Here is a 12,971-nt window from a genome sequence, read left to right on the forward strand (position 1 = left end):
CATGTCCATTTGGATATCATAGTATTATTTGCAGGCTATCTAGCAGTATCACTACAAGCAGACAGGCCAAAGGCAGCTTATGAGAAGCATACTTGTCTGTCTTATAGCAAATGATTTTGAAGGCCTCCTGAGGCACGTGGCTGGATATCCTCCATGGTGTCAGTTGGTAGAAGCAGAGTCAAGTGTAGAGTGACCATTTCAGCAACATTTTTATCTTTCTTTGTTTTTCTTTTCTTTCCTCTTTTTTTTTTTTTTTTTTAGGAGGGGTCAGTTGTAGGGCTTGAACTCTGGGCCCGAAGACTGTCCCTGAGCTCTTTTGCTCAAGACTAGTGCTCTACCGCTTTAAGCCACAGCGCCACTTTTGGTTTTTGAGTGGTTAATTGGAGATAAGTGTGTCATGAGGACTTTTCTGCCCAGGCTGACTTTGAACCTCGATCCTTATATCTCAGACTCCTGAGTAGCTAGGATTACAGACATGAGTTACCCATGCCTGCCTGGCTCAGCAACATTTTTCTATATAGATTGTTTGGGGAGTGCTCCTTGCTGAGCTCAGTTTTGGGTGAGACAGAAAACTGGTGAGTTCAGCAAGCATAGTAGAGAGGACAAGCAGGCAAGACACTGGTTGATGGAGTTTGCTGAGGGACAAATGCTCAGTGTGCCTGTGTTGTTACCACTGCATTGCTGCTTTTCTAGGGAGGACAAGGTCCTGAGAGGCCCAGAAGGAGCCTGAGGGATTGACAGATGAAGAGGAGGTCTAAGACTTCATCTGGAGCTAGAAGTGACACAGGGAGGAGGGGGGTGTTTCTTCTATTGAAAAAAAATAGAGATGAGTCCAGTTCCTGAAAACATTTTTAGATTGCTTTTCAGACCCTTTTTTCTGGCAGTGGTCATCCACAAGGTAAAAGTGTGAGGATACAGAGCAGGGCCAGGGTGGGCGTGGACTCTCGGGGTCAAACAGCCTTTACCTGTCTGGCTTTCTGAAACTCTATGTAGGGTAAGCTTTCCTCCCACCCATCTCAGTGGTGCTGGATTTCTCCATTTCTCTCTGGAGAAGATGCAGGATTTGGCCTGCAACCCACAGCCAAATTTGATGAATGCAACCCAGGAGTCTGCCTAATAAGAGGATGATTTCATCCCGTGTCATAACTAACGAGCAGAAACTGTCTGCTGAAATGCCACTCCTCATCAGCTGCAAGCTTTTTGCTGTTTAATTGAAGATAAGACTCTTATGGACTTTCTGCCTGGGTTGGATTACATCTCAGACCCTCGAGTAGCTAAGGTTACAGGTTTGAGCTGGGCAAAAGAGCTACATTTTATTTGGGCATTGTAGGCCATGTGTGTACATACCAGTGATGAACTGGATGTGTTACTAACAGAAATCACTAGGTACAGACAGGTTACTACTGAGACACAGAAAGACAATTCGGGTTGTATTATAGTTAGACTATAGAGTTTAGAACCTAGCCTTTGGGAGGAAATTATTGAAGATTCATTTCTTAGGAATGCTTCTAGCACTGTAACAGAAGCACTAAGCAAATATAGTAGTAAATGGCTTAATAAATACTAATATATACATTTTTAAAACAAAACAAGTCTAGAGAAAAGAGGTGTCAGTTGTTCTAGCAGGTTAATGAAGCCACCATGGATCCTAAGACATTTGATATCCTTGGTCTGTTAAACTTTTAGTCCTCTTGCTTTTTGCTTCTGAACAGAAAGAGGACAACCATGATCTCAAGTGTAAGTATATCTAATTATACTTACAAGCTGAGAAAAGGGTGGGGTGGGGGGGAGGGAGGTAGGTAGAAGCATCTTCTGACTCTTCCCTTACAGATTTAAAGCTTTCCCAGAGGCTCCGCCACAACACTTCTGTTTTTGTCTTACTGGCTAAAATAAGCCGTATAGCCATCCCCAGCTACAGGAGTATGGTAAATAATATGCTTTTTAACAAAGGGCAGGACTGAGAATGGATATCAAGTCAGCCACTCCTCAGAGCCATGCTTCTGAAAAATGAGTTTAGCAGTATTCAACATGGATTGGAATTAAGAATAACAGAAGCTCAAGCTTTTTCCCTGCATTGTGTGACCTCCACAAAATTTAATCATCAGTTGGTTTGTCTGTGTCTTGTTTATTCCTTCTGTTAAATACATGCAAGATGTAGGTTGTAATTACTAGTAAGTTTTCATTAACATTAACTCGTTCATATAATCTCACCTGTCATAAAAAGTTGAGCTAAAATGAAACCATGTTTTGACTTCTCTCACCTTGTAATTCCATGCTTTTTGGAAATCCTTTATTTCATTTTTACAGTGCTTTGCATGTTATAGTTATTTAATATATTTTTCTAAAAATTTAAATTACTTATTGTTTTCTGAGAATCTAGCTGGGTTTTTTTAAGTGTTAGATTTAGTAAGTTGAACATGCAATGTAAATATTGATACACAAATGTGCTGGTTAGACCTTTCATCCCTACAAGATGTCTGTGGTAACAACTTAAGAGAGGAAGGATTTGTTTTGGGTCACGGTTTCAGAGGTTTCAGTTTGGGCTCTGTGGCTTCCGGGTCAGTGGTGATGCAGAATCTCATGGCTGTGGGTACATGTGGCAGAAACTTCTGGTGGCAGACAGGAAGGAGAGAGAGGAAATGGGCAAAGGACAATTTAAAGCCCCAAAGACACACCCTCGTGGCTTGCTTCCTCTGTCAAGGCCTCGCTTCCTAAAGGGCCCACCACCTCCTGAAAAGGGTCATGAGGTAGGGACCAACACTCAACAGGCGAGCCTGTGGGGACATTTCATAGTAAAACCATAACAACCGGTGTAGAATATTGCTATTACTAAGCTTGGACTATTACCGGAAGGGAAAAGGATGCTGTACTTCATGCTCAAGCATTGATTGGCCCCTTTGGCCTCTCATCTTGGGTCTGCTATCACTGAGAGGCCTGATCAAGGCATCAAGTCTACTTTAGAGTTTACTGTCTTCATCTCAATTTAGAAGATTGGACAGGCTCATCCGAAGAGGGTTGGTAGCTGGTGGTCCTAACATGAAAGTCCTGCAAGGAACAAAAGAAATAGGTACAAATGGAAAAACTCCCAGAAAAGAAAATGTTAATACATAGACTAACTTAGTTCTTGCATTTTGAAGGTTAGAGGGGCTAACACTTAAGAAAAATAATCCCAAAGTTTATTTCGTGATACTGAACTTAATTTAAATTTGTGGGTCGTCCCCCCTCCCCCCCCCCCAGTGAAGAAAATTAGTAATAGCTTTTGTCTTTATTTCAATAAAATAGTCCTAGGGTTCCATTGCAAAACTAAGACTAGTTACTGAGATGTTGGCTTGGGGGGGTGACTTCTTAGTTACCCACTTAGTTTCCTATAGATGCGTTGGAAGAATCATCCTTCTAAATCTTTCCTTGCAAAGCTGTTTGTGACACAGTCTTGCTCAGGTTCCCGCAGAGGCTGCTCAGAAGCAAGAAGGCCAGTGCCAACCGCTTCGGGTCCTGTCAGTACAGCAGCCTTGGCTGGTGTTGCGCTCCTCCTCTGTTGTGTGTCGCCCCCTGCTTGTGGTGGGGTGAGAGTGTTCCCACCTTCCCCCTTCTATTTTCTTACCACTCAGAGGACCAGGCTAGTTTAGGGTGTTCCAGAAAGGAGACTTGAATATGATGGATGGTAGTCAAGGCCTCTCGGCCTCCGCAGCATGATGAAATACCTGTTACCTGTGCGTCCATTGGTCCTCTGCCCCATTCGCTGATGTATTTTCAAGGCAATTAGTGAATCTGCTAGGGAGGCTATTGTCAGTAACTTATTTCTGCCATGTTAGTTTTGGAAGCAATATTGTATATTTACATTGTCTTCTATCAAGTCACTGATCCCTCATGCACACCAGCGCTACTGATCACATTGTAAAAAACAATTCTGAGTCTAAGAGATAGGTGATCCTAGCCTGAAGTAACTCCTTTTATCTGTGAAAACTAATGCTCCTCACATAACCCTCCCCTACTGTAGCTCTTGGCCTCTCATCCTGCAAGGCATAGCCCGGCAGCAGGAACTTCTCCGAATACCAATGAATAATTTCTACCTCATGGCTTGTCTGGAGGACTAAAAAAGTTAAGATGAGTCAAGTGCTTAGATATATAACAGTATTCAGCATGGACGTAAACATGGGAAGAAAATGCATTGTGTGTACTTTTTTTTTTTTTTTTGTCAGTTGTGGGCCTTGAACTTGGCTTGGGCGCTCGCTGTCTGTGAGCCTCTCTGTGCTCAAGGTTAGTACTCTACCACTTGAGCCACAGCAAACTTCCGATTGTTGAGTGGTTATTTGGAGGGAAAAGTCTCATGGGGACTTTTCTGCCCCAGCTGGCTTCAAACTGCCGTCCTCGGATCTCAGCCTTCTAAGTAGTTAGGATTACAGATGTGAGCTACCAGCACCCAGCTTGTATACTCTTTATACACATTTATGTCTTTATATATTCAATTTATTCACCTCCTATGAAATATGCACCAGATATAGATTTGTAATAATGATTATTGATTAAAATCCCTTTGTTTTCTGTGGTTTCAGATGTGTCTGTAGCCTTGCCTATCACATGAGGTCCTGACTCAGCAGTCCCTCTGTTGTCCATGTCCTAGTGGGTAGAGTTTCTAGTCCAGGTGAATAAAATTGACATTACTATAGAGATGCCTTTGAGTCTTCAGTAATTGCTTTCAGAGCAGTCATTTGTAAGTTTTCTTATTGGTAGCCCATTTTACTTGACCACCTTCTTTCTAATGGATCTCTGCACGTGGGTTTGCTGAGATAGAAATCTGAGCTCTTTAAGTACTAACTGGAGATAAGTTTTAGCCCTCATGCACAATGCACAGTCTTCCTCTGTGGGGGGCTTTTCTAACTCTTGTCCCCCCCCCCTCCTATATCTCCCCTCTGCTTGCCCACCTCTCTCCATCATAGAACACTGCAGAGACCCAGTGTCTTTACCAGTGTTTCCAAAGTGTGGCACTTACAACTTCACCCCAGAGTGTGTCAGCTCACAAGAGTATGAACTCCCTGTGGAAAGGGCTTTCCTAATTACCTCTCATCCTCAAGGGTAGGAATGAGATGGTGTGGTCTCCAACCTTGTAGCTTTATAAAAAGTGAGATTAAGGGCAGGAGAGAGAAATATTTTGTAGACCTCTTACTCCTATTTTCTAATTAACACTGCAGACAGTGACCCTCAACTCAGTGGGTGGCATTTGTGATCAATATGGTATTCAGTTCCATAAGATGGTGTATTTTTCCTACATGTTAGCAGTAACATTTTATTACTTTGAAATTTCAATACAGCATTAAAAGGTGGTAGGCAGGAGATTTTCTTTCAAAAAGGAAAATACAGATTTTTTTTAAATCTCTTCACCGTGGACAGAGGCTTGCGTTTTTATTTTGTATTAGGAATATGTCTTTCAGTGGCTAAGAGCATAGTGTGGTAAGAGCAATTTATAGACCTCTTTACAAGCATGTAATATTTCATTGGCCTAAAGTGTTAGGGAAGCATTCCTCTGAGCTATTTTCTCAATGTGGAAGGCCAGATGTTAATAGTGGTTGGGTTTTTTTTTTTTTTTTTAATGTTAAATCTTCTTTAAGTATATAGAGACTGCAAGTCTAGCAATGAGTTTGAGCCTTGAGTGACAAGCGTCATTAGTAGAAATGGTGCTTCTGTTTTTTGCATTCTGAGATCTAGGCCCATCCTTTCCTGCCCAGGAAATTAGGAACACTCCTTAGCATTGCTACAGAGTGGGGGGTGCTGCTCCCTGTGCCTGAGAGAGGAGGTGAAGAGGGACAGAGGCCCACGCCCAGACAGGGCCTAGCCTGCTACCTGTAGGGGTTTCTGCATCCTGTCCAACAGCTCTCTGGGAGAAGGTTGGTGGATGGTGCTGTCCTTTGAGTTTCTACACTTGTAAGAATTGCAGGAACCACTTCATTAATTAAGCTAATGATTATGCCTGAGAAAGAATTTTAAGAAAATAATTTTAAAACTTGATGCCTAAAATGTATAACTCAGAGCTTTTAACTTGTCTTTGTACAAAAAAACAAAGCAAACAAACAAAAAAACCAACTCTTTCACCTCTCCACTCTCTGCAAAGCTCTAGTTTAAGTTGTCTCCAGTACCTGCATTTTCTCCTATCTGCCTATTGGGGACTCGGTCTTCAGACTGGGAGTTAGCGCCCACTAGTGGGCCTGAGTTTAATGAATTCAAATGAAAGCAAAGAACACCAGCCTGTTTTACGTAGAGCAAAAAAAAAAAAGTGTTATTTGTGTGTGTGTGTGATGCTCTTCTTTTCCATTTTTTTAAGTGTGTAATGAATCTCTGCATAGTGGATTGCAACATAAAGTATATTTCTAACTATGGAATGCAAGCAAAATTTGAATCCTCTTGTCTGGGCAGAAAGTTCCTTAAGCCTTTATAAAACAGTGAATATGTTCTGTCTGTTTACTTATTTCTTTATTTTGTTTTGTTTTGAGATAAAGTCTTGCTGTGCAGCCCAGATTGGTCTGGAACTCCCAGTCCACCTGCCTCAGCCAACTGAGGGTTGATATTAAAGACATCATCAGCCTGTCCAGAACTGTACTATAGATGCTTGGTTAAGGGAAAGAGAGAGAAAGAAATCAAAGAATGAACCAGACTGAGAATAGGATTCACCCAAGACCTCATGTAGCATTTTACTTTCATCCCAGAGGAAAATGATATGTGCCACAGAATGAGAAAGTCTGATTTCTTCTCAACACGCTCTCATTATGCTTTAGTTCTTGCCCACATTTTGGTTTTCTGCATTCTGTTTTTTATATAATTGCAAGTTCAAAGAAATGACTTTGATGTAGGCTTTTCTTAGAAAAGAGAAACAGCTTAGAGTAAGACACTACATTTTGCAGGATGGGTAAGGTGAGGTCAGGTTGCAGAGGCAGGACTGAAGGAGAGAGGCCTGGGAAGAGTGACAAGGATCTGATGTACCAGGTATGACTCCACTGACAGGACAGACTTATGGAGATCCATTCCAAAGTTATTGTGCATTCATTCTAGCCACAAAGTTGAATTGATTTTGAAGTGACTTCAAGTGTGTGTGTGTGTGTGTGTGTGTGTGTGTGTGCGTGTGCACACACAGATACTGGGGCTTGAACTCAGGGTCTGGGTGCTCTCCTTTAGCTTATTCCATTCAAAACTGGCACTCTACCACTTGAGCCACAGTTCCACTTCTACTTTTTGGTGATTAATTGGAGAAGGAAATCTCATGGACTTTTCTGCCCAGGATGACTTTGAACCACTATCCTCAGATATCCGCTGCCTAAGTAGCCAGGATTACAGTTGTAAGCCACTGGCACCTGGTCTTGAAATGACTTTTAAAGGAGGACAGGGTATTTTTGTGTTTCTCAGAAGGGAAACATACGGCACTGATTTCATTACTTTATCGTCAGACCTTGTACATTTAAGAGAGATTTTATTAGCCATTGCTTACAAATGGCTGAATACTTCATGGTTATTTAGTCCAAATAAAAGGAAATAGTAATTACCTACTTTGTTAAGATACCACACAAATGAAAATTCATATGATTCTTTGTTATGACATTAAGCAACTTGGCAAGACAGGTTAGCCCAAGGACAGCTGCTTTAACTCCTGTTCTTCATTAATAAAAAACAACAATAACAGGGCTGGGGATATAGCCTAGTGGCAAGAGTGCCTGCCTCGGATACACGGGGCCCTAGGTTCGATTCCCCAGCACCACATATACAGAAAACGGCCAGAAGCGGCGCTGTGGCTCAAGTGGCAGAGTGCTAGCCTTGAGCGGGAAGAAGCCAGGGACAGTGCTCAGGCCCGGAGTCCAAGGCCCAGGACTGGCCAAAAAAAAAAAAAAAAAAAAAAAAAAAAAAAAACAACAACAACAATAACAACAAAAACCAGGGCCAATTGTTTTGCTCAGATAGAGCAAGTGTGAGGCCTTAGGTCAGACCATCCAAATTTGTACGGCTGATTCCTTCCCTCTCACACACTGAGGGGCAAACAGCCAGTCTCCAGAGCTTCCTAGTGCGTCAAGCGGAGCACTCCTTCCTTCCAAGAGCTATCGGCATCATGTGGTGAACACCCACTGCCTGCCTGCCGCGTGCAGACCACCAGCTTCCTGGCGCCATTTCACACGAGTCTGTCACGAGCTGCTGTGCACGTTTTGCACGTTTTCAGGATTTCATCTTGATTACTCTTTCAGGCAATTTTCTCCTTTCTATGTGTAAGGAATTTAAAAGAAGGCTGTGTTTTTTGAGACGTCTTCATGTCAGAACAGTAGCTACTGTAGTGAGTCATGTTTGTCATCTCCTTTGCTTTTTGTTTTCCTGCTGGTCCTGGGGCTTGAACTCAGGGCCTGCATGCTGTCCCTGAGCCTCTTTGTACTCAAGGCTAAAAGCTCTACCACCTTAGCCACAGCACCACTTCCTTCTCCTTGAATTGTGTGTTCTCACATCTGTAAACTGTTTCTTCTCACAGGACAGAAACATCTTTAGGTTGTCGCCACTGATGACTCTCCATCTTTGTGGCACAGTGATAGATAGAGATTCCAAAGACAGGTGGAGGTTACTTTAACAGAGTTTAGCTTTTCTTATGACAACTTTCCATACATGCACTTTGCTTGGCGTCCCACCCCCAACTGATCTCTTCTGCCCAGTCCACTCTCTCTCTCTCTCTCACACCATGCCCTCATTTTCCTAAGGGTCATTTGGGCATCCCCTCCTCTTGGAGCTTCTTCTAAATCCCTGGGTTGAGTTGCCCATTGGGCCTCCCCTATTCCTTGTACCCACAAGTCTAACACAGCAGCCACTAGCACTGAGCTGACCAACAGGCCTGCATTTCTCACAGGGACACAGTTAGAAGCCTCCTGAGGGCAGGAACTATATCCCGCCTTTCTGCTGTCTTTGGAACCTGCTGGGCTGAGCATATTTCTTGCCCCCATTACCAGCTTAACTGATGTTGGCTGAATTCAGGACTAATATGTTCCTTCCCAGCATAGTCTCATGAGGAACACAACCACATGTTCTCCTTCCTTGGGTCTTGTGCCTAACCAGGTCCACAATGTCTGCCCTCAGTGTTCCTCCAGCAGGCAAGGACCATTACTTAGTCTACACCAACAACAGTTAAGGAGGAGGGAGGCAGATTTCAACAAGGGTATGCCTGGCTAGCATTGTGCTCTCATTGTTCATAATGAGTCTAAATCGTTGGAAACGAAGTTGTTGGAATCTTCATATTCAGAATAAGAAATCCAACATATTTATATCTGAGACATTCTGTCAGAAGTGAATAAAGTTTATGCATTTGTTTGAAGATGTATGTTATGTATATATTACAATTTGAGCGATTGAAGGAACAAAAATTTGTCTCGGCTGGGGATATAGCCTAGTGGCAAGAGTGCCTGCCTCGGATACACGAGGCCCTAGGTTCGATTCCCCAGCACCACATATACAGAAAATGGCCAGAAGCGGCGCTGTGGCTCAAGTGGCAGAGTGCTAGCCTTGAGCGGGAAGAAGCCAGGGACAGTGCTCAGGCCCTGAGTCCAAGGCCCAGGACTGGCCAAAAAAAAAAAAAAAAATTTGTCTCTACCTTGGTGGCTCATGTCAGCTTAAGGTATCAGCAAGCCTGCTTTCTCCACTTGTAGATAGCCACCAGCTCCCTGTGTCTGCACATGCTCTGTGCCCTCCTCACCTTTCTTGGGAGGACAACAATCATACTGGACACTGCACATCGCAATGACCTTCCTTTAACTAAAATGACTACCTTCAGCACAGCATCTTCTGGAAGTTAGAAATTTTAAATTACGAATTTGTAGGGCATTTTATTGACTGCAGGTGCTTGGATGGAGTGGTGAGGGCATATCTATCATAACACATTTGTGTGTGCGGCATACAGGAAGTGGCCAGTGTTAAAGCAGCAGAGATAGCCTGGGTGTGGCTACTTCAAACCATCAGAAGAGTCCACCTCCTTTTGAGAGGCTGAGCTGAATGTAATAGGTAAAAGTAAACGTTATATAGAGCTGGGAATGTGGCTTAGCCGTAGAGTGCTTGCCTAGCATGCATGAAGCCCTGGGTTCTGTTCCTGAGCACCACATAAACAGAAAAAGCCCGAAGTGGCGCTGTGTCTCAAGAGGTAGAGTGCTAGCCTTGAGCAAAAAGAAGCCAGGGACAGTGCTCAGGCCCTGAGTACAAGCCCTAGAACTGGCAGGAAAAAAAAGAAAGAAAAAGTAAATGTTATAAAAAACAAAAAAACCAGAAAGCACAGGGCTAGTACACAAGAAATATTATTAAAAGGGAGATTAATGGCGTTAATGGAGAGTAGGTGTGGGGAAGTGCACATGGGAAAGTATGTCAGTCATCTATTCGAATATTTGGAATATAAAAGTATTTTTACTATGTATTCTGATAAGCAGGAAATAATGGAATGAAGTTTTACATACGTTTTACCTGAAGGATTTTCCAACTCTGCTGTCCCTGAGCTCTTTTGCTCAAGACTAGTGCTCTACCAGTTTGAGCCACTGGCCCACTTCCAGTTTCCTGGTGGTTAATTGGAGATAAGAGTCTCACAGGGACTTTTCTGCCTGGGCTGGCTTTGAACCATGATCCTCATTCAGCCTCCTGAGTGAGTAGCTAGGATTGTAGGTATGAGTCACTGGCACCTGCCCTTCTGTTATCTTTAAAGTTTGAGGAAGCCCAGCAAACCACGTCAGCCCAGTCAAAGCTACTTGTTTCTTGGGAAATTGAGTGAAAGACTCTGGCAGAAGCACAGACTTGCACTTTGAAAAAGGACTAGTACTGAAATAGAGCACATAATGAACATATTTAAATTTTTCTTCCCTAGACTAAATGGAAATGAATTTCCCATAGGGTTTAGAAATTGCCTGAGAATTTGACATTTTTAGCTATAATGATTTTAAAATATTTCACCTTTTTTTTCTCCTTTTAAAATGCAGCTCATGTTTTTTGGAATCTTCCTGTGCCTGGATGCATTTCTGTACGTGTTCACCCTGCTCCCGTTAAGAGTGTGTCTGGCACTATTCAGGCTCCTCACTTTGCCTTGCTACGGCTTAAGGTAAGTTTAGGAACATTAGTCTTTTTTTTAAATATCTAAGCTATTTCATTATTTTTACTACTTGTGGAGTTTTTAGAACAAGAATAACGCATATGGTTTTACTCATAATGTGGCCCTTAATGAGAAAATTAGTTCTGCTAAACTTTTAGTGGATATTAGATAATGTATTTAATTAGATACTATATATTGCTGTGCATATTTTTTTTTCCAGAAAGGTTTTGAACCGAAACTTGGTAAAATGGCATTGATATGGAAGACTGTGTAGCAGAGTAGAAAGGGTCGAGGTCTAAGAGTCGAGGACTGATGACCATTGTTCCTAAGGGGCGGCCTACAGAGCCATGAAAAGCCCGGGTTCTAGGCCAGGGAGGGAGGTGGCGGGTAGCATGAGAATCTCCTAGAAACTCTTTAATACAGGCCTCCTCCTCCTCCAGTTCATTTGAGAATCACTGAGTGAGTGCCCTCTGCAGCTTTCATTGCAGACTTTCGTTGAGATTCCTGGTGGAACTGGGAACAATCAAGACTGCCCAACCCAACTTGGGTCATCTAGTGAGGAGGAGCAGCCACCTGACTTCTCTATGCCTGTTTCCCCACAGCTACAAAGAGGCTCTTAAGAGCTCAGGGTCTGTGCTGCACAGACTGGGAGGTGTAAAAAGAGTGCCCACACGGTTCCTGGTTCATAGTAGACCATAACAAATAGCATTGTCTCCCTCTTTCTTCTCTACAAGAACAGGTGCATTTCAATTCCTTATTAGTGGGAGTTTGGAGTTTATAGTTTCCTTTCGTGTACAGTTTCATCAACCTACCTCTTCTCTGTGTAGGACTGCTACTAGAAACTTTATTATTTACATTTTAGCATCATTGTCTGTGTTAAATGTAACACAGTGACATGGTCACTTTTCTAAACGCATTTCATTTTGAAAAAATTGTAAAATACTGATGTAGACACTAATTTGTGAAACTTAACTGTAGTAACTATTTCATGAGATTTTAAATACATAATTGATAATTTAGCCCTGGAAATTGAGCCACAAACCTATTGGTCCATATGCAGAGTTATGCTTGATTTAAAAGATTAAGATCACGGGGCTGGGCATATAGCCTAGTGGCAAGAGTGCCTGCCTCGGATACACGAGGCCCTAGGTTCGATTCCCCAGCACCACATATACAGAAAACGGCCAGAAGCGGCGCTGTGGCTCAAGTGGCAGAGTGCTAGCCTTGAGCGGGAAGAAGCCAGGGACAGTGCTCAGGCCCTGAGTCCAAGGCCCAGGACTGGCCAAAAAAAAAAAAAAGATTAAGATCACATAATAATCTCCTTTAAAAGTAGAAAATAAGCATGTATTTAATAATTAATAACATTTATATATAATCCCTTTAAAATGATTTTTACTCAGTTGTAATAGGAAGAACTCTTCCCAAAGTAAGCAGGATCATAATGATTATATTTTTAAAAATAAAAATCTCTGCAAGATTTCACAGAATAAAACAATATTCAGCTAATGTTGTTCCACATGATATACTCTATGATATTTCTACTCTTCCAGAATAGTAGTGAATTACATATTTTATTAATCACAAGTTAATCAAATGAAAAGATCTTTTAGGAATTTAGCTACCAGCTATGTCCTTTTTATAAAAAATTCATTTTTATTCTTATCAAATCAGAGGTGTTTTTTTTTTAGTATAGTAATATAGTATGCTATACTATTACATACTAATATAATGCCTTCAGTATTAACAAAGCCTTATTCAGTATGCTGTTTTCTTTATTACTGTTGAGATCTCAATAAAATCATGGCATTTTACTTACCTTTTTTAGACAACCAAAGCAAAATTTAGTAAAACATGGATAAATTTAGATCTTCAGATATGACTGCATAAGCAAGATGAC

The 12,971-nt window shown here is 42.0% G+C and overlaps 1 protein-coding gene across 1 annotated transcript in view; it reads left to right on the forward strand.

Annotated features, from left to right (window-relative positions):
• Tapt1 (transmembrane anterior posterior transformation 1) overlaps positions 1 to 12,971 on the forward strand; it is a 50,762-nt gene that overhangs the window by 13,551 nt on the left and 24,240 nt on the right. The window contains exon 3 of the mRNA XM_048363952.1: positions 10,965 to 11,083. Coding sequence (XP_048219909.1) covers positions 10,965 to 11,083 — 119 coding nt within the window. The remainder of the gene's footprint in view (positions 1 to 10,964; positions 11,084 to 12,971) is intronic.

The sequence above is a fragment of the Perognathus longimembris genome, chromosome 16 (assembly GCF_023159225.1).
Source record: "Perognathus longimembris pacificus isolate PPM17 chromosome 16, ASM2315922v1, whole genome shotgun sequence".
Classification (NCBI taxonomy): Eukaryota; Metazoa; Chordata; class Mammalia; order Rodentia; family Heteromyidae; genus Perognathus; species Perognathus longimembris.